This window comes from Octopus bimaculoides, chromosome 9 (assembly GCF_001194135.2).
Source record: "Octopus bimaculoides isolate UCB-OBI-ISO-001 chromosome 9, ASM119413v2, whole genome shotgun sequence".
NCBI lineage: Eukaryota > Metazoa > Mollusca > Cephalopoda > Octopoda > Octopodidae > Octopus > Octopus bimaculoides.
This window is the reverse complement of record NC_068989.1, coordinates 58348040-58372538: the sequence shown is the minus strand read 5'-3', so window position 1 is coordinate 58372538 and position 24499 is coordinate 58348040. Positions and strand designations below refer to the sequence as shown.

Genomic DNA, 24499 nt, shown 5'->3' with positions numbered 1-24499 from the left:
TTTGTGCTTCATTTGGCCCCTTAACTTAGAAGCTATACAACTCCCATTAGAAAAAGAATTTCAAATGGTGCTCTTCATCTCTTTCATTCAAAGGTTTTGTAAGGCACAACAACTTAAATGTTATTTACTGTTATTACTGTAAGAATATGCTATTTACATAAAACGCAGCAGTATGCAGGGACCTTACATTTAAAATGCATCAGGCACCCACTACACTCTCGGAGTGGTTGGCGTTAGGAAGGGCATCCAGCTGTAGAAACTCTGCCAAATCAGATTGGAGCCTGGTGTAACCACCTGGTTCACCAGTCCTCAGTCAAATCGTCCAACCCATGCTAGCATGGAAAGCGGACGTTAAACGATGATGATGATGATGATGAAAGCATCAATGCAATATCAGCCATGTGAAACCTCTGCTTCTGTTCAGAATCAATATTACTCTTATTATATTTTTATACAAGTCCAAGCTCTCTTTCTCTAATTAAATCAGATGTTTGTGGTGTAGGTCATTGAGAGCTAAGGTTTCACACAAGGACATATTAGTGTCTGTGACTGACTTTTATATTCTTGTATATAAATTTTTTGAAGGGCAATGACAAAGAAATTAAGTTAGTAACATTAAAGGTAAAAGAATGAAAATAAAGCCTTTTTGTTACAATTGTGTTGTTAAGTTCTTACATGGTATCTAAAATGTTATTCAAGAATTTTCTGTGTTATTTATGTGGAAAAGTTTCCTGGCTCTGGTGTTGGCAGGTTGGATTATTTCTATTCCACTGGCCACTGGTTAGTTATTGTTTTCCCATATCAGTCGCTATCATTTTATGCTTGTTTGTTGGTGGCTTTCTTTCTAAACAGTGTCATGTTTGGTTTTAGATCGTCAAGAAGATTCTAGAGAAAAAACAAGAACTTCAAGACAAAGTGTACCCTGGTATCAGCTGCTTCAAAGAGGGTGTCCGTCAAATTCCAGTGGAAAGTATCCCAGGATTACTGGAAGCTGGATGGAAAACTAGTCCTAATAACAATATTCAGTAAGTAAATTAGTCATTCTTGTTTGTTTCATTGAAAATGGGTTGTACAACACTAGATAGTAAATTAGGAATGTTCAAAGGACATGTGAGCATTGAATTATTACAAAAATTATAATTTTAAATTAGAAATGTTATCAGCATCCTTGGATAAAAAGACCTAGCTTAATCATTGTCAAGTGAATGTAAAAATTGTTGATTCAGCATTAACTAATGAAGCAATCAAATTAGTAGGGACTCTACAGTTCAATTAGATTTTGCAACTCACTTTATGCTGTCTCTTCTACTCCTCTCTCTGTATTGAAATATTTTAGTTTGATCATTAAATAGGAAAGAGCCTGATCCTGATCCTGAACGGCTACAGTCAGTTCTAAAAATGATTCTTTTGCAAGTGAAGGTAAGCTTAACTTAGGCTATTTCTTGTAAACATCATCTTGGCTTAACCTGTTCTCAGTGTCATCAAAAGTTGATCATTTATACTAGTGTCAACTGTTTTAAAGTAGCCAGTGGCAGCTTGCTATAATTTTATAACCATAGACCTTAAATCGGTCTCTTCATAAAGCAAGTATAAAATACTTGGTTATTAATAATTTAAAAAGATGTTTGGAAGACAGTGCAGAAGTTTAACATAAATCTTTTGTAGAATTTTTGTCTTGGAAACAGGTGAGGGTTGGCAAACGACGACATCCAGCCATAGAAAATCTGCCTCAGCAAATTCCGTCTGAGCCATACAAGCCTGGAAGAGTGGATGTTAAATGTTGATGGTAGTAAAATGCATGTACCATCATCATTTCCACTTTTCCTTGTTTACAGGGGCAAGTAGAGTTCATTGAGACTGATTTTCTATAGTTAGATGCTCTTTGCACTCTGGCACCAACTTTCAACTGTTGTGTGATATTGAAGCAAGGAGTCGGCAACATACACTCACACCCATACATGTGTGTGTGTACATATATATATATATATAATAGATAGATAGATGCATGTATACATGCGAAGTGCTTTTTCATTTTCTTTCTACTAAATCCACTCACAAGGTTTTGGTCAACCCAGAGCTGTAGTAGAGGACACTTGCAGTGAACTGAACCCAATTTTAAAAAGCATATGGCATAAATTTTAGCCTCAAAATGTTTCCATTGTCTTTTATTACTGAACAATGAGTATTTATAGGATTTACAATGGATTCAAATTTTGAAGGGCATCTTAGATCTATGAAGTGTATTTCACTTCACCACTGGTGTCTCGATAAAAACAGGAAATGGTCTCAATCCACTGCAGTGGTCTTTTGTATTAATGAATATGGATATTTTTTCCCCTATTATTGAAGTCATGCAGGTTTATATTTGTACCAACATTAAATAACATTCTGGTGTATGTTAACACAATAATGTTCTTTCAGTTCTTAACATTATGTATTTAGAAGTGTTTCAAAAGGTCACTGGCCTATCCCTCTACATACATAGGAATAGTAGGTGTAAAACTCACTGCACTCTTGCTGGAGAATATATGTAGTGACTAGTAAATCTGATACATCCTACTTTGTAGACTGTCTAGACATCTCTTTGTATGTAGGGTCACTGAATTAGAAATATGTATTCTTCACTATAACGGTCATGGTGGATGTCTGAAAATGTAAAGTTGAAACAGCAGAGGTTGCAAGAAATGATGCAGTTTTTAATTAGAGTTGAGGAAGGTGGTTTAGATGAGTAAATGCAAGATAGTTGTTCATTTGACACATTGTTATTCAGTTAACAAATATTGTTCATTGACTGTTTACTTAATTCATTTAACACATTGTTGACTGTTCAATCAACATCTAGTATTTATAGACTCTGCTGTTGGTTTCTTGCATAAAAATCATTTTTACAAGATTGTCTAAGTTTATCTCTTTTTTTTTTTTTTTTTTTCTAGAATCACCAGAGTGCCTGGCCATTTCAAAAACCTGTAGATAAAACAGAAGCTCCTGATTATCTGGAACATATCCGCTTTCCTATGGGTAAGTTATAGTTGACCACTGTTTAAAGAGTTGCTGAGTGGGCCAGTTGGATCTCAAACTACTGGCCGAAGGATTAGCTGTTCATATCCAGGCACTGCACTCATTGCTAAAAAACAGTTACCTCTCTCAGTAAATTAGTTTCCTCAGAGGAGAACAATGAGATGGTTAATGTTTCATCCATGATTGTTAAACCATTGAACAAATATTTGAAATTTTCATTCCTGCCTGTGAATCTGGCTTATCACAGATTCATTTCTTAAATGTTCTTGTATCCTGCATACTAAATGTAAACTGGTTAAGTAAAATATTTTGCTGCAAGAAAGAAATCTGCTACCATCAAGAATGTGTTAAATGAACACTTTTGTTTAGATTCTCCTAATTTGTTTTCTTAAATTTGAGATTGAATAAACATTATAATCTAACCAAATGTAGAGCTAAATCACTGTTAATTTTGACATATGGTAGTTCTGCCAATAAAGCATTTACATTATCTTATATATGTCATATCTTTTAATATCCATGTTCCATGCTGGCATGGGTTGGAATGGTTGGCAGGATCCAATGTGCCTAATGACTGCATTGCACAAATGAAATTGCCTTGCAGCTTGCAAGACTACAAACCTTGAGGGAGACAGCTGAGTCAGCTTATGTACCCAGTGGAGCTTGGTTAAATAAAATTACATGAAACTGGAAAAAAATTATGCCTGATTGGAAATTTATTATGTTTTACATATGTTTGTGTCAGAAATATGTGCAAAAGGTTAATTATGTGACGGGGCTGTGTTATATTTTACTGTTTGAGAGAAAAATGTAATTCAGTAATCAGTGAATGAGGGGAGCATGAACAATTTGAACTGTGTGTAGTTGTTTCCTTGGTGTCTAATTTAGCCAAGTTTCACATTTGAAATTGTTAAGTAAATTTAAAAAGGTGGGGAAAAACATTAGTTTCTCTTGTCAAATGCCAAACTACACTTGGATAGGATCCTAGATATTTAATCATGGATACAAAAGTTTATTTATAAGAATTTAGAATGAACTTTTTATATTTTTCAGATCTGAAAACAATGAGTGATCGTTTAAAAAATCGTTACTACTGCAACAAGAGGCTTTTTACTGCAGACATGACCCGAATTTTCACCAACTGCCGTGCCTACAACCAGCCTGACACTGATTATTACAAGTGTGCCAATACATTGGATAAATTTTTCCAAAGTAAATTGAAAGAATACAATCTGTGGGACAAGTGAACCATGCTGGGCATTCCAGTTCAGATCCTTCCAAATCTCTGTAAAGAATGTGAATGCCTAACAACTTAAGCATGAAAGCTGTTAAGAACAGAGTTGTTAGTGGAAAGCTGCCACATGCCTTAGTGCTGATCAGGAACAGCAGTGGGGCAGCGTTCAGCAAGGAAGTATACCATTGTTGATTCTGTTATAGCTCTTTGCTGTCCCTATAGCTAACTGCTATGTCTGAATCAAGACTCAACTATTTGTACAAATCTCAACCATTTGTACAGCAGCTACCAATGTAACCTACACAAATTGACCAGTGCCATTGTGAAATATATATTTTGTTAAATCAAATTTGAATTTTAAGACTCTTCAACTTCATAATGCCATTCTGGTGTTTCAATTCTTTTTCATAGATCATAACTTTCCAAGACTTCATACATTGTTAGAGAGAAACTGATTTGTTGAAAGAGAAATAGTTTTTCACTTCATTATTTGACAATAATAAATCATTTTGTATATTTCCACATCATGAATATTTAACCACGTTTAATTTCACTGTTTTTTATGTGTGATAGTATTGCAGCAATGCTTAAAATTATCCAACAAAAAGTACAATTTATGCTAATTGTAATCAACTAATCTCTTTACCATGTTTTTTTTCCCTCTTTAATTTAGGTAAGTGTTATACTGAATACATGAGTATCACATAATCCTTATTGTTACTGCAAATATTAATGTAGACTTGTCATTGACATAGAGTAGAAGCTGATAAAGACAGTGGACAGTTGGCATTTGGGAGGGCATCCAGCCATAGAAACTGGGCCAAAACAGACATGGAATCTGAACAGCCCTTCAGCTGGTCAGCTCCTGTCCAACTCAATGTTAGCATGGAAAACATGTTAAATGATGATGATAGTAAGGCAAAATGCTTAAATTATGTTATCTGTGGTGGTATTTGATTGAGTCCAAATGATGCTGGAGTTGACACTTTTCCATTTCTTCAAAGAAAATTGTTTAATACACTTCTCATACCAACCCTCTTGAGACTGCCTCAAATTCAGTGATAAAAGTCTCTTGATTTATAGAAACCTAATGAAACCATTCATTTTTTTTTTTTTTAGTATTGAAAAATTTAGTTATTTTTGCCCATTTTCAATTAATTGAAACCTAAAAGCAGTGTAACCCATTACAAATAAACTCACAGAAGAGTTAAGAAAGAGCAATTATTTGATTAGCTTCTGCTATTGAAGATTATTCACTCAAGATACTCACTAATAGCAACTTATTTTACTGAGAATATTGAGGAGATGGTTTTATTTATTGAAATGAAGGCTGTGAAGACTGCAAATAACTGTAGATTGTCAAACATTGAGATCTTTCAATAAGAATTAATCTAATTTTTATTTTTTCGTTACAGTTCTCTTCTATTGAGAAGATTTTAATCATCAGTTTATTAAATCAGATGTTGTAATTATAAAACATGAAACTAGAATCTCAAATTTAGATTATATATTTTTATTTAATGGTATACATGAAAGTAGTTGGATAAATGATTATATTTTTTTATTTGCATTTATATACATACAAAGATGTGTGTGTGAAACCAACCAACTGATGACAGCAGACCAGATCTTTGACCAGAGCAAAGTTCCTGTCAAAAAAGGTGATAAAATTGTGAAATAGTTTTGTAGTTTCATGTTTTATGATTACCACACATGATTTAATAGACTGTTAATTAAAATCTTCTCAACAGAAGAGAACTGTAATTAAAAAATAAAATTTAGATTATTTCTTATTTGAAAGGCTACAAGGTAGATGTGGAAAAACTGGAAAAAAATTGTGCAGCAAAAAGCAATATCAAGTAGTAAAAAGACAAGCTGGACGTCTGATATATTTAGCAAAAGAAGAAACCAAAGTTTAAAGGTGTTTGAGCAGTGCTCTGGAGGAGAAATGTTTATGGAATGATAACTGCACAAGGCAGAGTGTGAGCAAAAATGTAGATGTCATTGGGAGAAGTATTTTACATTTGTTCTTAATGATACTGAAAAGAAAGGAAGTTGGAAGTTTTATTACATGAGTTTACTGAATGAGGAGAATGCATGAGACAAAGATTCTTTTCTATGTAGCCCTTACTAAGGGAGAAGTTTAGTTGACAGTAATTCAGTAGCAAACACAGGAAAGCAGCTGGTCCATGAAGGACAGTCACTAAGATGAGTATAATATTTGGTGGAGTAGGTTACATATTAGTCACTAGAGATGAAAGGCTTGTGTAAGCTGTACAAGCCATATCGCTTGATATTGGCCAATCATTGACTATTGGATGCTAACTAATGTGTTGAAGCATCACTAAAGGGCCCTATTGCATGCATTCCTACTGAATCTCTATGATTTGCATGTCATAATGGCATATTTATAAAGGTATATTTATAGATTCATATGCTCAGAAGCAACATGGCAGTGCCCAGCTTTTTCATATGTTCATAAAAGGTGGTTTTGACTTAGTGTAGACAAAATGTTTGATATCTCAATGGAGTCTCAGTCTGAAAGTGATCGTGATTTTTTTTTTTTTTTTTTTTTTGACATTCTATGCATTCCTGCATGTTTTGTCTATTTGTTATACTTAAGTCAAGTGGGGTAATAACAAATGGAGAATTGAATCATCATTGTCGTTTAACATCTGGTTTCCATGTTGGCATGGGTTGGACAGTTTGACTGAGGGCTGACGAGCCAGAAGGCTGCACCAGGCTCCAATTTGATCTGGCAATGTTTCTACAGATGGATGCCCTTCCTTATGTCAACCACTCCGAGGGTGTAGTGGGTGCTTCTTAAGTGCCACCGACGCAGGAGCTAGTTAGGCAAGCCTGGCATCGATCACATTCAGATAATGCTTTTTATGTACCGATAGCACAGGAGCTAGTGAGGTGGTCCTGGCATTAATCACATTCAGCTAGTGCTTTTTACATGCCACCACCATGGGAGCCAGTCAGGAGGTACTGGCATCGACCATGTTCGGATGGTGCTTTTTACGTGCCACCGGCATGGGAGCCAGTCAGATGAACCTGGTATCGACCACGTTTGGATGATGTTTTTTATGTGCAATCAGCATGGGAACCAGTCAGGGGACATTGGCATTGACCACATTCAGATGATGCATTTTACATTCCACCAGAAGGGGAGCCAGTCAGGGCACTGGCAACAGCTACAATTTTGGTTTTGACTCAACAGATCTTCTCAAGCATATATCGCCCGACACATTAAGGGTACTCTTAAATGGGCCGGGCATGCAACACTTGCATCGGCCATAGCTGCGATCACACCTTAGTTGCCGGATCTTCTCAATCACAGCATATCTCCAAAGGTCTTCTGTTATTGCCTCTGTGAGGCCCAATGTTCAAAGGTCATGCTTCACCACCTCATCCCATGTCTTCCTGGGTCTATTTCTTCCACAGTTATGGATGAGGACAGCTGTGTGAGGAAGTGCCACTCCCTATGTAACACATGGCCATACCAGCACGGTTGTCTCTCTTGCACACAACATTTGAGGCTTCTTATGTCCAACTTTTCTCTCAGGGCACTTACACTCAGTTGTGTATGCACACTGACATTACACATCCAGCGGATCATACTAGCTTCATTTCTTTCAAGCCTACACATGTCCTCAGCAGTCATGGCCCATGTTTCACTGCCATGTAGCATGGCAGTTCGCACACATACATCATACAGTCTACTTGAGAGAGAGGGAGGAGGTCTCTTATTCTGCATTTGTGTGTTCAAATCACAGGCACAGTTAAAATGTTTAACAGTGAAACAATGTCATGAAAATTTTATAAATTTATGCATTAAAAGATATATCAAATGATAAATTGAAGTAAAATAATCATAGCAAGGAAGGAGCTGTGGATGTTACATGTTTCAGATCAAAGGTCATGCTGTGGCACTGCTATTATTAATTTTTGTTGTTGTTGTTGATTTAAATGCCTATCAGTATTATGAAAGTAGACAGATGCAGAAAGGAATACATATGATAGTTAATTAGCTAGGTACATCGGTGAGTCTGCAGATAGAGAGATATATTAATAGATATACAAGCAGATGTGTAGCTGAACTGAAACTCAGTTGGTAAATAACTTTGACAGTAAAAAGTCTAGATTATATATATATATATATATATATATATATATATATAACAATTAGAAAATGGAGGATAATACACTGAACCCAACTACTTGCAGACGATGTATCCCGTTGAATTCATTAATTTAATTCATAGCAAAAGTGAAAAAAAAAAGAAAGAAAGAACCAAAGCACAGGTGTCTATGGCAGTCTATGTTATTTTGCCAACCTGGTTTACATATATATATATATATATACACACAAATAAGTTTTATCATTTTGATTCAAGCACATCATATTTGTCAAACATTAAAAGGAGGAAAATAAGCAATATCTTCTAAATTCATTTTGACTATATTTGAACAGTTTTGTTTAAATGGCAGGATTTCAAAAGAATTTTTTGAAATTCCTTGCTTATGTTTAATATAACAATGTTTTCAGATATGCTGACTTACACTGGGATTTTTATGATTCAAGAACTACTTCAAACAATGATAATAGATAATAAGGGTATGTATGTGTATAGTAGTGCTAAGTCTGGTAGTAGAAATGAATTGCATGGTGATGGTGATTCGTTTGACAATACAGATAAATGGATATGTGTTAGCAACTTGAAATATGATGCTCACATACACCTTCCCTACCCTGTTATAAATGATTTTGATGGTCACAGTAGACACCAACTGATGCTAGGTCTGTTGATTATTGTGATTTTTCTTTTTTTTTTTAATGGCTGCTGTTGGCTCTGGGCCTTTACTTTGGGATTATCATGTGACAGGATCCAATAATTATTTGACCTACTGCATGGAAAACATGGGACCATTTCAGAAACATTCCACATTCCAAAATGCATCTGTAGCAGTCACTGAGGCTTGAAAATCTATAAGCATTTGTTAGTTTGCTTTTGAACATGGGATTCCTATGTAAGCATACTATGGAGCAGTGCAGGAACAAATTTTCTGAAAATTATTCATTTACACTAAGGAATTAAGTTTACTTTGTAACCACCTGGTTTCAGGTTCTGTCCCACTGTAAAGCACCTTGGGCAAATATCTTATAGCACCAAGTCACCCAATGCCTTGTGAACAAATTTGGTAGACAGGAAGTCACTCAACAGTAAATCAAAATTCCATAAATACTATCTAATTCTGTATTGACTCAGATGGAAATATGTGTCACTCAAGAAGGACTTCAGTTTGAACAATTTTTATAATGTTTCATATTTAGATGCTTTTATTAAATTCATTCAATTGTTAAATAAGTCTTGGAATTAAATGGTTTTGATTTACTCAGGTGACTTTTGGCCAACCCTGTATATTGTATATATATAGGCGCAGGAGTGGTTGTGTGGTAAGTAGCTTGCTTACCAACCACATGGTTCCTGGTTCATTCCCACTGCGTGGCACCTTGGGCAAGTGTCTTCTACTATAGCCTTGGGCCGACCAAAGCCTTGTGAGTGGATTTGGTAGACAGAAACTGAAAGAAGCCTGTCGTATATATGTGTATATATATATGTTTGTGTGTCTGTGTTTGTCCCCTCCAACATCACTTGACAACCAATGGTGGTGTGTTTACGTCCCTGTAACTTAGCGGTTCGGCAAAAGAGACTGATAGAATAAGTACTAGGCATCGATTTACTCGACTAAAGGCAGTGCTCCAGCATGGCCGCAGTCAAATGACTGAAACAAGTAAAAGAGTATATATATATATATATAAGCCATGCCAAATCAGATTGGAAACTAGTGCAGCTTACCAGTTTTCAGTCAAACTGTCCAACTTATGCCAACATGGAAAAAGGCTGTTAAATGATGATTTAGAAAAAAATTATCTACCTGCAAAAAGGTTAAGTGATGATTTTAATGTACAAGTATATCATACAGGTAGGGGTCTGAATTCAATCTTCAGTTCTCGTGCCTTTATTATAATTCTATTGGCCAATAACAGAAGAGAGATCAGTGGTCAATGGTAACCTGTTTGCTGTATCTGTATTTGATTTTGACATGAAAGCAAAACCTAGAATCAAGAGGTTTCAAAGTAAGCTTAGCAAAGACTTAAGTTTTACTGTGCAGAAAAGCAAAAACCTTGCGTCACCTGGAAAATGATCATGCTTGATAGGTTGAGAAGCAGTTGGTAGACGTTTCATACAGTGTGCCCAATGTAAGTTATGGACACCCAAGAGATGTAATGAGATCACAGGCTGACAGCAAAGTTAGACTTCATGTGTAGCAGTTGAGTAAGAGATGACATGGGCAATAGATTCTCTCAAATGCATAGAAGGCTCCCTAGTAGTTCATAATTTCTGTTACCTGGGTAACAGTTCATAACTGAACTCCCATAGTAGTTCATAATTTCTGTTAGCCAAATTAGAAGAGGGATGGAAGTTCAGAAAACATTACAATCAGTAAAAATGCTCTGGAAAAAGTTCAGTGAGCTACTTCTCTGCTGGCAACAAAGACTTTTTCAGAGTGAAGGACAGATTATATACTTGTGTACAAAGTGCTATGATGTACGAGGGTCAGCTGAAAAGTTCATACGCTGACCAGGCTACTCATGGAATGTAACCAAATGAGGTTTATTTTTCAACATAATCCCCCTTGTGGTCCATATACATCCATCAGTATTACAGTGCTTGGATCCTGTTGGTGAAAAAGCTTTCATCCTGTTAGTCGAAAAAGTCAGCAATAACAGATTTCATGTCATCATCACTGTAATACTGGTTTCCAGCCAAGTGTTTTTCATGCTGGAGAACATGATAGATGGGGCCAAATCAGGAGAATAGGGACTGATCAACCAGTTTAAGACCACAGTTAGGCACAGCAGCCACTGAAGGCCAAAACTTTGAATGGCTATGGGGGTCCACCAGAATAGAATAGTAATCAAAGGGAGTGTGTGTGTATGTGTTGCATCGGCAAATATAATCCCCCAAAGAGCTCATAGAATGTTAGGGAGTTCAACTGCCGGTAAACGAACATATTGATCTATAATGGTAAATCTCAAGATGATTAAGGTATTGAGAGTTCTCTCCCCTTGTAAAGCTGGGATTTATTTTGTTTTGTCCGTAAGTTTTTATTTCCTCTTGTATTTTTGTGTTATTATCCTTGTCTATTGTAAATATTTTGGTCTTTCCTCATGTTTTTATTGTTATTAACCCTGTCAATTGTTAATATTTTGTGGTGCAGAATCGACACTACACAAAACAAACAAAAAACAATTGAAATGCACACTCTCACTTTATAACAACAATAATAATAATAATAATCCTTTCTATTATTGGTACAAGGCCTGAAATTTTTCGGAGTCGGGCTAGTCGATTACATCGACTCAGTGTTCAACTGGTAATTATTTCCTCTACTCCGAAAAGATGAAAGGCAAAATCGACTTCGGCGTAATTTGATCTCCGAACGTAAACTCGGAAGAAATGCCATTGAGCATTTTATCCGTTATGTTAATGATTAATGATAATAATAATAATAATCACATGTGTAGACGAACTGAAAAGCTCTGGATTTTGTCATTTCCAAAAGGTGGGATTTAAAAAAATTAAAAGCTTAGGAAAATAATTTTTTTTTCAGAATCGTAATCTCTGATTTTAAAACAGGGATCGGAATAAATTCTTCGGAAAACGATGATATAACTTAGGAGTGACCTTACCTTGATACATCTGCTTTTATTTTACCAAAGAGTATGTATGTATGTTAGCACTCCGTCGCTTACGACGTCGAGGGTTCCAGTAGATCCGATCAACGGAACAGCCTTGTGAAATTAACGTGCAAGTGGTTGAGCACTCCACAGACACGTGTACCCTTAACGTAGCTCTCGGGGATATTCAGCGTGACACAGTGTGACAAGGTTGACCCTTTGAATTACAGGCACAAGAGAAACAGGAAGTAAGAGAAAGTTGTGGTGAAAGAGTACAGCAGGGTTCGCCACCATCCTCTGCCGGAGCTTCGTGGGGCTTTAGATATTTTTCGCTCAATAAACACTCACAACACCTGGTCTGGGAATCGAAACCGCGATCCTATGACCGCGAGTCCGCTGCCTTAACCACTGGGCCATTGCCCCTCACTTCCAAAGAGTAATAAGACATAATTAGGGACATTCGATGTGAGAATCGGAATCGAATCGCTGTCAACTTTCGTTGTGCTACGCATCTGTGTTTTGTAAGAAAATTTTTTTATTTCTGCTGCGTTGAAGTAATTGAGATATGCAAGTATTTTATATATACATTTAGATACTGTTTGCTTAAAGCAGTGGACTCTCAAACTTTCTCCCCCTGGGCCCTTAATGAGTTCAATGTTTATAGTAAAATAGATTGAGGAAAAGGAAATGAAAGAAAAGTCATTAGAGTGAGTTTAATGTTTGTATAAATCTTCAAAGTCTGCTTTAATGGCAAATTCCTGGATTTTATCTCAAATATCAGCTTTACAATGATTACTGTTGTGTTTGGAGGAAATCCTGCTAAAACATGAAAATGTAATTAGAAGTAAGAATAAGGACTTTGATAGCTGTGGAAATTCTAAAAGTGCCGACTTTTTATATGATGCTTGGGAAATTTGAGGCAATGCCAATAAATGTTGAATAGTACATTGAAGGAATCTTTAATCCGAGTTTAAACATAATTTAAAAAGCCTTGAAAATTTATTTGGATTAATGTCACCACTTCGTTTACTAGAATTATCTTTAAAAATAGCAAAAGTGTTAGAGCAAATTTTCTAAAATTTTAATTCCCTTTTGAAGGTTTAGATCAGTGGTTCTCAACCACTTTTTTACTGATTACTATTCTATTCTGGTGGACTCCCATAGCCATTCAATGTTTAAAAGTTAGTTTTATAGATACTCCTTTCAAAATTCCTATTTTGTTTATCACCCATTCACTTGTATAAGTTTGCAGTAGAACTCTCTGAGAGAACGTGTGAAACATTGTGTTGACCTTCTTGGGATTTGATCTCAGAATGTCCAAGTGTACATGTGAATATTGGTTTTTAACTTCGCAACATGGTCACAAATTTGGGGGAAGGGTGTAGTCAATTATATTGCCCTCAGTTCTTGACTGGTACTGTACCAACCCCAGTACTTGACTAGTACTTTATTTTATTAACCCTAAAAGTATTTAACACAAAGTTGACCACACAGAATGTAAAGGGCTATAACTAAATATCATTTTCAGCTGTTCTATTGTCCTTTGACCTATTATATCCAGGTTTAAATATTTAAAATAAAGGGAATTAGTCAGAAAGTAGAGGCTTCTGCAGGTAAAATGAAGGCAGTGAAGCAACTGAGAAGCTGGTCTGAATGCTGTGAATAATCAGAGTGAGTTTGGTTAAAGGCTGTTACCTGCTATTGAATAGGGGTGAGCTCATAAAAAAGTTTGGTAAGTTCAATTGCTAAACAAAGAATCTAATGTTTTGAACCTTTGTCCATCATTTGAGCAGGAGGATGAGAGAGAAAGTAGTATTGTCTATTTAGTTTGGAGGAATTGAAGTGAATGATTTAAGTGAGGAAAGCCAGCATCCCAGTTTTTCTCTCAGTTGATATGGTTTCACTTTATTTATTTTGCCACTACCTCCAGAAAAAGCATGAACATTACATAACCCTCATTTTCTTACCAATAAATATGATGTGTGTATGTAAACTATAAATTGTCATACTTTCAATTTCAGGACAAGTATATTGTAACCTACAGCTATGTTGTCAAACCTATTAGTTTGCCTACTATTTCTTACTTGTGCCAATAGTCTTCATTTCTTTGACCAACAAAACTTTGGTAAGATAAACAAATTGCTTCTTACATTTTACTTTACTTCTTTGATTCCTTTCTTCTCTGTATTTAACCCTGATGTTTCATATTCGGTTTCATATTTGAATTTCGTGGCACTAAAAATGCTATTTTAATTTCTCTTGGCAAATCTTTTAAGTCAATTATGTTGCTCCAATGTCGGAATCTAATCTCAGAGGAAGTCTTTTATATTAATTCTAACAAACGAAAATATATTCTAAGGTGGGTGGGGGTCTATATAAGTTACTCAGTAATCCTCAAAATATTCTGCTGAACTTGTTATTATTTAGTCTCTGATCAGCTTTAATCAAGCAGACATGGTCAGAAGGCTTTCCAGCTGTGACCATCACATTTTGCTTTTCTGAAATGTAATATACCTAGGATCACATTATCTAATATAACCTTTTATGGGGGTGTGATTAAAGGGAATTTTGGCTATTATTTCTAGCAGGGAGAGGCTCCCACCATGGTTCTTGTGAGGTTTCTAATACTGTGATACACCGTAATTGTTATTTGTATAAATAAATAGTAACAGAAAATATAATTATTTAGAAATTAAATAATCCTTATACCATTTCTGAAATAGTTGATGTTGCACCAGTTATATTGTTTCAACTGCTGTATTTTAGTTTGACTTTTTATTATTATTATTTAATTATTCATGGAAGTGGGGACAGTGCAAGCCCTCTCAGACTTGTGAGATTGATGCAGCTGATATCTAACCTGAACAGCTGCTCAGATTCTTCACAAAAGAGAACTTGTGATCTCATCTAAATGGTTGCAACAGGCTGAACGCTGCTAAAGGCCAGGTGGGTTAGGGTTAAACTGAGTAGTTTGCTACATTTATCACCCACGATGTGTTTAAAGGGAAATAATTGCTGTATATTGATGTTTATGTGTGTTTTGTGTATTTATATAAGGGAATTTTGATCAGATATTAGAGACAGGGGTTTTAGAAAGGGTTGCTCTTTGACCCCCCAAGTTAGCCATGCTTGAGCAAAACTGCAATTAAATGTGTCCCAACCACAACAGTCTTGTATTTTTGTACATCTAAGGATACATTCTTCAATGTACCCCTAAGACTAGGATTTTGGTTGTGATTTAATAGATATTTCATCAACCCTGATCATCAACCTTTCATCAACCCTGATGAAAGGTAAGAACATCAAAACTAGTTGGTTCTATTTTCATTCCTGATTGGTTTTATACAAAATGTTTTACAACTACTGTTGTGAAGTAACCCAGCCAGTGTAAGAGTCTTTATTTATTTATTTTTTCCCAACCACATAAAATGGAGATAATGAACACACAAGTTTTGATTGGCCTTTAATTTAATTTAATGATACACTAGGAATTATTATCAAGCCACCATGAATTGTGCCTAATTTTGTTTGTATTTTAATAGGTAATCTTTTATTCCTTTAGCTCAGTATCTTGAGTGATTGTAAACAAACCCTGATGAAATGTAAAAACAACAAAACTGGTTGCTTCTATCTTCGTCCTTAACTGTTAAAATAATGAAGATGACAATTTTTTTGCAGAACACAGAAAGAATGTGCTGTTCATTGTTGTTGATGACCTTCGACCTACACTTGGTTGTTATGACAACCCAGTGGTAATAACACCAAATATTGATCAGCTGGCTTCAAAATCAATAAAATTTCAGCGAACTTATGTCCAAGTAAGATCTTTGTTTGTATTTTGATCATTAATGTTTAATTGCAGATAGTATTTTAAATTACCTAATCAGTGAATGTTTTTTTTCATTAAAATTTCACATACTTAGACATTCTGAGGTCTGTGGTTTAGTCAACAACAGATGTTTCATCAAAGAATTATGTAAATGTGTAGCTAACTATGTTTGCAGTATATGGTGGCAAGCTAGCAGTATTGTTAGCATGCCAGGAAAAATGCATAGTGGTATTTCATCGGTTTTTATGTTCTGAGTTTAAATTCTGCCAAGATCAACTTTGCCTTTCATCCTTTTGCAATCAGTAAAATAAGTACCAGTTGAATATTGGGGTTTATGTAAATGACTTCCCCGTTCCCCTGGAATTGCTGGCCTTGTGCTAAAACTTGAAACCAATATATGCAAGAATATAAGTATTGAAATAATGAATTTTTATGGGTCAATCTAATGTTGATGGAGGGAAAGAATTTGGTGAATAGATTCACCATGTTCTGACACTCTAAAGATGAAATTGTGAAGCTTTGAAAGAACATGTTTGGAATTATTCCTAAGGCAGGAAGAATGTACTGGTCCACCAGATAGGAAAGGATTCACAATAAACCTGCAAAGCAAAAGGGTAGAACTCTAGAACAGTTTCTTTCATTGAGCTGAGGATTACATCACATTTGCAATGATGGCTTTGTGCACTGAGCAGTATTTATAGCCATAGCTTTAATATTTGCCCCTAGCTTAAGTTTAAAATGATTGGTGAGGTTTTAAATGAAATAAATTCTCATTTTAGGAAAGAAGAGAGAGAATCACTTCTTCCTCAGGCACATAGAGAGTAACAAATGGGAAAAGAAACAATCTCTACCAAACAGCTAATTCATTAGAGTATTGGAAAAACAACTTTGAATCCCCATGGAGAAAACAACTGAGGAGCTTTGACATGCCTTGAAGCAACAGCAGAATCCTCTACAGGGGTCACTTGAGCTGGGCACAATCTTACAATGGATGTCAGAGTTGAAATGACAGTTTGATAAATTATTTGCCCTTGAGCCAGAGGTAGCTACTTCATATGGGATATCATGGTTAGCATCTTATATGTTCCATCTTACATCCTTAGATGCTGTGGTAGAGGTACAAGATATTATTTTCATTGTAGCTGAATAGAAAAAGATACTGAAATGCTGTAATTTATTGGTGGTTTACATTTTCCAACCTGCATCATTTGAAATATTCAGGAGAGTCAGGATGATACAGCAAGATTTTTGTCATCATTAACATCCTAGCTCACTAAAATATCAGATGGGGCTTGGCTCTTCCACTATCTTAGTTTCACAATCACATGTGGTGTCTTAGATTATTTCAAAGATTTTCATTGAGGAGTTCCCTGGTATGATATATATATATATATATATATATATATATATATATATATATGTACATATCTTTTTATTTTTTATGATATTTATTTACTTTTTTTTTTATTAGCTTTTACTGTTACCATCTAGTAATCTAGTCCCCAATAAAATAATTAGTACTGACTTAATAGATTGAGAAGAATCTTAGTGAATTAATCAAATGATGATTGTACTCAAACACATTAAGAAATGATGTAGGTCAAGAGAAGTAACTCCTTTAGTCAGTTTTCAAATTATTTCACAAATTAATTATATATTTAAAGTTGCTTTACATGTTAGTTACATGTCTTAGATGGCTTCTTGTTAATACAATTATAATTTTTTGGGACTATTTACCTTGTATTTACAGATGAAAAAAACATGTTAATATTTATATGTACACTACCATGTTTAGATGTAAATATTAAAACGTCCATCTAAATGATAAAGTTAATAGTTAAAAGAATTATGATTGTATTGCTTATAAGTTCAATATAAATCTTCTCCCTTGAGTAGCAGGCTGTCTGTGGTCCAAGTAGAACATCTTTCTTAACAAGTCGTCGCCCTGATACAACCAGATTGTATAATTTTGGATCTTATTGGAGGAAAGCAGCTGGAAATTTCACCACTTTACCCCAATATTTCAAGGACAATGGTTACTTTACAGTTTCAGTGGGAAAAGTATTCCACCCAGGTATGTTATTTCCAAGGGATAATTTTTATAATCTTATTATGTATGTATACTGCTAACCATTGATCAGATCTGACCTCTCACACCTACCGTACAACATCTTTCTAAAAAATAAAGAATGACATCATTGAAATCTCAAAGCTATGATAATGCATGATTAATTTAAAACAGTCTAAATAATTAAGCCTTACATTTGACAGTAATCTGAATACTAAAGGGTTATCAAGAAGCATGTCTTTTTCAATGTCATTTTTAGGACGTTCATCAGGTTTTACAGATGACTACCCATACAGTTGGAGCATACCCCCATACCATCCACCAACAGAGAAATATAAGATGGCCAAGGTAAAGTAAACATTTTAAAATAGTTTCTCTCCTTTCTTCTGGATTGATTAAAATGACTGAAATGCAACTGAAATGAGAAAGTGGGATTCAAGGGAAATAATGATGGTCTGTGTGGAAAAATTATATGTGAAACTGTAGGATCTGAGGAGTTGGGGAGGCAATACAAGGTGACATCTTATCATCATTGTTCACTTTCCATGTGTGCTGACATAGTTTAGATGGGTTGTCATGATGTAAGTCAGTTCCAGTTTGGAGCTACTCCCCTCCCAGAAGGTAGTAACTCTTACTTGTACATTCTATTTTTGGTAACTCCAGTACCTTTACAGAGTGTACTGGATACTTTTTTCTACTGTGACATCAGCACAGCAGAGACTGTTATATCCTCAGTATTTTTCACATTGCCAGGAAACTATAGAGTTTAGGAAAAGGCATAATTAATTAAATAAACTCCAATCTCATCAATCATATCAGTCCAGGAAGATCTTCAGAAGGTCATGGTCATTGCACTTTTCCTCTGACTAATAACACACACACATGCACACATACATACATGCACACACACACACACACACACACAAGTACTCTTTTAAATACAGGTTAATGAAAAACAAAAAAAGTTCCCTCCTCCAATCGTAATAATTGTCATAAAAATCTTTGACAAATTTCTGAAATTGAGAACGGAAGATTTACCTTCAATTATACAACACCAAATTGTTGTTGTTTAGTCCCAAAACTTCTCCCTGACTGAGCTGCCTTATGATCAAAGACTTTCCAACTATGACAATTCCATATTGCTAGAAGTATCAAGAACACTATTATCAATAGTCCTTTTTTAAGATGCTGGAATATGAGTTGACTGAAATTTAACTGTTATTTCTAGGAGGCTGAGTGGCTCCCTTATTGGCTCTAATAGAAAATAGTTTCTATTTTAGGTGTGTCCTGGAGCAGATGGGAAACTTCATATGAATATTATATGCCCTGTAGATGTTAATTCACAACCTGAACACAGTCTGCCTGATATACAAAGTACAGAATATGCCATACAATTCCTGAAAGAAAGAGCCCTGAATAAAAGCAAGCAGCCATTCTTTTTAGCTGTTGGTTACCACAAACCTCACATACCCCTGAAATACCCTAAAAGTTATCTTGGTAAGTACAAATTCCTTTGTGGTTCTGCTAACCCTCTATTGTCTCTTGTTAATCATTCTTGATACTGAAATTTCAAATTAGAGAATATAGAAATCATAACGTTTATGTCTTTAACAAGAATATTAACTGCAAATTAAATGAAAGAGTTACACTAAGGGTGTAAGACAGAGCAAAACCTGTCCTCTTACTCTACTGAAAATGATAAATTCATCATTATTTTATATTAGTGTTTGCCTAGAAATGATTTTTTTAAATTTCTTAATAATAATTTTTTTCATTGACCTCTATAATTCTGTCAGCTGATTGTTTATTTTATGTAAAGAAGTTAAAAAAGCAAATTGACCCCTTGATTAGGATGCATGTCTATCATGTTTAATTTTTCCCTTCAGTAGCATTGAAATCATCATTAGAGCCAACAAATTCCCTCAACAACAATTTTATGGTAATGCTTTATTGCTATACTACTTCGTATGGTGTCTATTTTTAAAGCTAGATAGATAAGTCAATTAGAGATGAGGTACTTGGCTCTAGTCACATTGCAGAATTCAAATTGCCGGCTTCTCAGTTGCCTGGTGGTGTGATTCTAATTAGAAATATTTGCCACGATCAAATGATGACCAACACTCTTAAAAACTGAAAGACATGAACCAAATAACAGTCCTCTGTATGGTCATATGACCTGCTAGAAATAACAGTAAAAACACCAGCAAAGGATACTCTATCATCTTCAAAAAGGTTAAGATGCATTCACCCAGAATAATGTAACTTTGTATACCTTATAGTTTAAACAAAGACTGCAAAATCACAACTTGAATGTTTTATTTTCTTATGGTTTATTTAAATGAAGAAGGGTTATACAAACAACCTTTCAGACAGATGGAAGTAAAGAGTAAAGGAGAAAAGTATTTGTAACCTGACCTCAATGCATAAAACTGTAAATTAAACAACAACAACACAGCTAGATGAAACTTTCTTTCAAAGACAATGCACATATTTTTTTCAGAGGCCAAACATATAGCAAAATCTCAAATTCTTTGTAGATTTGTACCCTTTTTCTGAAATAAAACTACCAAAAGACCACAATTATCCTCCAGGCTTTCCAGCAGTAGCCTGGAACCCATTGCTTGATCTTCAAAGAAGGGAAGATGTTGCAAAACTGAATGTTAGTTTTCCATTTGGGCCTTTACCAGACCATTTCCAAGTAAGTGATATCATAAAAGGTTTTACACTTCATCTCACTCTCCCCTCCCCCTCTCACACACACATTTATTGTTAGGGTATCTATAGAACGTTGATCCATCAGAAAGCTTTTGATTGATTCAAGTCGATCAGATCTCCACTGAATCCAGCTTTGTCATCCTCTTTACTATGCATCACATAAGGTGGTCATTATCATGGATAGATCTGCCCAGGGTCACACAGTTCTGTACTTTTCTCAACTGCACTTTTAATATCAAACACCAACATCTTTGCTTGTACCTTAGCCGAAATCTAAGACTCTGCATCCAGCAGGGTAATGGGCCAAAAATTATTGATAATATCTCTTTTACTTAGGTTTTTCTTTAACAATGCAATCACTTCCCAGTCTTCTGCTTGTTGTAATAAGTGTCTGTCAAGATCAAAATGAACAAGCAGAAAATGGAGATTTAAAATAGAAACAATCTCCAAAGTAAGGGACATTTAAGGAATGATTAAGAAAAGTTGCTTGGAAGTTATAAAATTAGTCTGCTATCTACAAGTTTAATTCCCTGTTGTCACTATTTAATAAAGAATGACCATCACAACCTCTACATTTTCACCTCTGGAGTGTCCTGAATGCTGAATCTATATTTATGGACACCTTGAGCCATAGTAGATCAAGAAATCTTATCACAGTAATGTCTAGGATAAATATTTTTTTATTTATTATATGCTATAAAAAATAGGCGAGTGAAATAATAAAAAGATGTGTGACAGTTAAGTGTGGTTTAGCCAAACAACATTGCTCTGATGTTTCTATTCTATATTCATTCACAGACAGTTTATTTAATTGTTTTCTACAGAAACTTATAATTCAGAGTTACTATGCAGCTACCAGCTACACAGATGGTCAGATAGGACAGTTACTTGCTTCTTTGGACAAAAATGGTTTTGCTGACAATACAATCATTTCAATTATTGGAGATCATGGTAAGTTGACATAACTTAAAATGCAACTAATAATTTCTTTGCTATTATCCCATTTCTATTTACATAGACATATTTTTATGTCTAAATGTGTGTGTGTGTGTGTGCAACAGCTTTTCTTTCACATACATAGAGCTCATGGCTATGCTCTAATTCTATCACTGGATTTGAATTTCCTTGGTTAGTTCTGTACATCAATACTTAGGTATTTAAAGGTTGAGTCAAACATATCAACTCTTGGAAAGATAAAAGGCAAAGTTCACTTTGAATGGGAATTTTAACTCAGAACAAAAAATGCCCTTCCTAAATACTGCATTTTGTCTGATGTTCTCATGAATGTGCCATTAACTTTAAAGAATTTGGAGAAATTTAATGAAATACCTTAAGTTTATGTACCATGTATTGAAAATATCCAGATGTAATCACAAATGTCTTGGCAGATAAGATATGCCTGCAGATTAATGAGTCTAGAGATATATCAGAGAACACAGTTCTACAAATATCTAATAATTTAGAGTGAAGTATGATGCCCATCTTGATATTTAATCAGTGGATTGCTCTGAGCATTCAATAAATGACAGATCTGAGTAAATATATGAGATTTTGAAAATTGGCTTTAGTAGTGGTCATATTGAGGCACTGTCTACAAAGATTTTAGTCAATCATAGCAACCCCAGTATTTGTAGGTTGGTATTTATTTTATTGGCCATGGGAGGATGAAAAGCAAAGTTTACTTGGGCAAAATTTGAACTTAGAACATAAAGTGATGTATAATGAAATAGTATGAAGTATTTTTGTTTGACACCGTACTGAGTGAATCTTTATCTGACTAGTGCTAGTCAGCAATAACTAACAAATATTTAAAATCTATTCAAAAATGCAAAGAAAATGAATGCAATATTGAAGGTGATATTCTCACTTGGCTTCTGATGAAAACACTTTCAATATTGAGATAATTATGAAAATCTATAAGAAATTCAAATTGTTTTTAATGATTTCTAATGTTGAAACATTTCTACTTTGCTTTTTCAGGCTGGGTTCTTGGGGAGCATCAGGCATGGTCTAAATTTTCTAACTTTGAAGAGGCAGTTCGAGTACCTTTTATAATGCATATTCCTGGTCTAACTTCAAAAACTTTTGCACCTGGTTTGAATTTTCCCTTTCTAGATTCATTCAAATTTTTTAACAAGTCTCAAACCCTGAAAGAGTCTTTAAACATTAAATCAAATAGACTGAGAGGAAATGAATATAGTACCAATGAATCACATGATGCATTAAATGCTGTTTCTCACAAACAAATTGAGAGTGAATTTGCTATGCCTTTCATTAAAAATACTCAGTTTGTCAGTAATGTTTTTGTGGAGCTGGTAGATTTATTTCCTACGTATGCAGAGCTAGTTGGTTTACCTCTACCTGAGCTATGTCCCCGAAACTCATCATTAATCAAAGTATGTACAGAAGGAGTCAGTTTAGTAAAAGTGATCAAGGAAACTCTGAAATCACCCAATGTACCCAACAGTGTCAGTCGAAATTGGAAAAAGGCAACTTTCAGTCAGTATCCTCGTCCATCAGATTTTCCTCAAATGGATAGTTTGTTGCCACATTTAAAGGCCATCAAAATCATGGGATATTCAATGAGAACCAATGACTATAGATATACAGAATGGGTAGGGTTTAATCACACTAGTTTTACTCCTGTATGGGAAAACTTGCACGCAACAGAATTATACTCCTTCAACTCTTCTGACTATAACAGAGCCATAGATCCAAAATATGCTTCTTTAGTTAGAGAGTTATCAAAGAAACTTCATGCTGGCTGGAGAGCAGCCTTACCCCAAAATATATATTAAAGTACTAAAAATGTGAGAGCTATGAAAAATATGCAAATTCATAGCTATCTTGCATGATCAATTTACAGCCAAGACTAAATATAGTTGAAATTTGTAGAAAAACAAAAGATGAAGACAGGTGTATGAACAACAAGCAAGTGTATTAGTTTGATGCTCGGAAAAATGAAAGTCTTTTATGTTTCAAGCTCACGTTCTTCAGCAGAAAGAAATAGGAGAGAATAAACAGAGAGAAAAATGAAGAAAAAGTTTTTTACGTTTTGAGCATTAATATATATAGATATCAATCAATGTTTATTTATTATCCCAAAATAGGGGATTAAAAGTCATTAGGAAACAGAAGTCATTCTGGATTAATCTCCCTCGCTGTTCTTGTCTAAAAAATCTCACAAAATATTGATCAAAGTTCTGTTCAGTGGAATCAAACCATAAAGATATGGCTCCAAAGAATGTATCAAATATATGTCTGTATCAAAATTATATAAAACCTTCATTTAAACAATGCCTGTTTGAACAAAGTATATCAAAAAATTTTTTAGAGGTACCATAATAAAGGTGGCATTTCAAAAACAGCAAGAGGACACCCAGGAGTAACAATGCCTGGCTCCCTTACAGTGTCAGGAACCAATGACCCAAAACACTTGCTTGTTGGGTGTTCTTCCTTTAAAGATTTCTCATGTCTGCTCATCCTGTAGTGAGTTCCCACTTACTGTGTGTGTGTGTGTGTGTGTGTTTGTGCGCGTGCATACATGAGCTTCATTTGAACAATATTTATATTTGTTGTTTAAACAAATATCAAAAAAATATTTTAAAGATATCATAATGAAATATGTCTTCTATTTTTGAGAAACTATATGTTTTATGAAAAGTCTTCCAAGTTTAATTTGAAGTATGATATAGTTTGAAAATGTAATGTAAGAGAATGGATGAAATTAAAGTGACTGAAATCCAGAAGGAATGAAAATAAAAAATAATCTGAATATATTGAAATGGATTTCTTTTATTCTTTTATTTTTACTTGGTTTCACTCAATGGACTGCAGCCATGTTGGGGTAGGACTATGAAGAATATATTTAGTTATATTGACCTC

At 34.7% G+C, this 24499-nt stretch overlaps 2 protein-coding genes across 6 annotated transcripts in view; both read left to right on the top strand.

The window, feature by feature from the left end:
* Nucleotides 1-4779, top strand: part of LOC106871034 (histone acetyltransferase KAT2A) — a 42899-nt gene extending 38120 nt beyond the window's left edge. For 2 of the 4 annotated variants that reach the window (XM_014917291.2, XM_014917290.2), the window contains exons 14-17: nucleotides 871-1025; nucleotides 1353-1419; nucleotides 2934-3018; nucleotides 4072-4779. In XM_014917291.2, coding sequence (XP_014772777.1) covers nucleotides 871-1025; nucleotides 1353-1419; nucleotides 2934-3018; nucleotides 4072-4265 — 501 coding nt within the window. In that variant the 3' untranslated portion in view covers nucleotides 4266-4779. Of the gene's footprint in view, nucleotides 1-870; nucleotides 1026-1336; nucleotides 1420-2933; nucleotides 3019-4071 lie in introns of those variants that run through there. The other 2 variants (XR_008264900.1, XM_014917292.2) reach the window with 2 other exon arrangements.
* Nucleotides 4780-11359: 6580 nt separating this feature from the next.
* Nucleotides 11360-24399, top strand: LOC106871045 (iduronate 2-sulfatase). 2 transcript variants are annotated; one of them, XM_014917309.2, is made up of 9 exons: nucleotides 11360-11421; nucleotides 14024-14127; nucleotides 15681-15820; nucleotides 17728-17905; nucleotides 18159-18247; nucleotides 19180-19396; nucleotides 20437-20597; nucleotides 21439-21565; nucleotides 22595-24399. In XM_014917309.2, exons 2-9 carry the CDS (start codon nucleotides 14049-14051, stop codon nucleotides 23410-23412), a joined length of 1809 nt encoding a protein of 602 aa, XP_014772795.1. In that variant the 5' UTR covers nucleotides 11360-11421; nucleotides 14024-14048; the 3' UTR covers nucleotides 23413-24399. The 2 variants fall into 2 exon arrangements, with proteins under 2 accessions (XP_014772795.1, XP_014772796.1); XM_014917310.2 differs by lacking the exon at nucleotides 11360-11421 and adding an exon at nucleotides 11952-12523.
* The last annotated feature ends 100 nt before the right edge of the window (nucleotides 24400-24499 follow it).

Excerpts from the sequence above, each read along its gene's own strand:
- LOC106871045 (XM_014917309.2), top strand. The coding sequence starts at position 14,049 with ATGTTGTCAAACCTATTAGTTTGCCTACTATTTCTTACTTGTGCCAAT. Across the intron at positions 15,821-17,727 it reads TTCAGCGAACTTATGTCCAA|CAGGCTGTCTGTGGTCCAAG; the intron begins GTAAGATCTTTG and ends TCCCTTGAGTAG. Across the intron at positions 19,397-20,436 it reads ATACCCTAAAAGTTATCTTG|ATTTGTACCCTTTTTCTGAA; the intron begins GTAAGTACAAAT and ends AATTCTTTGTAG.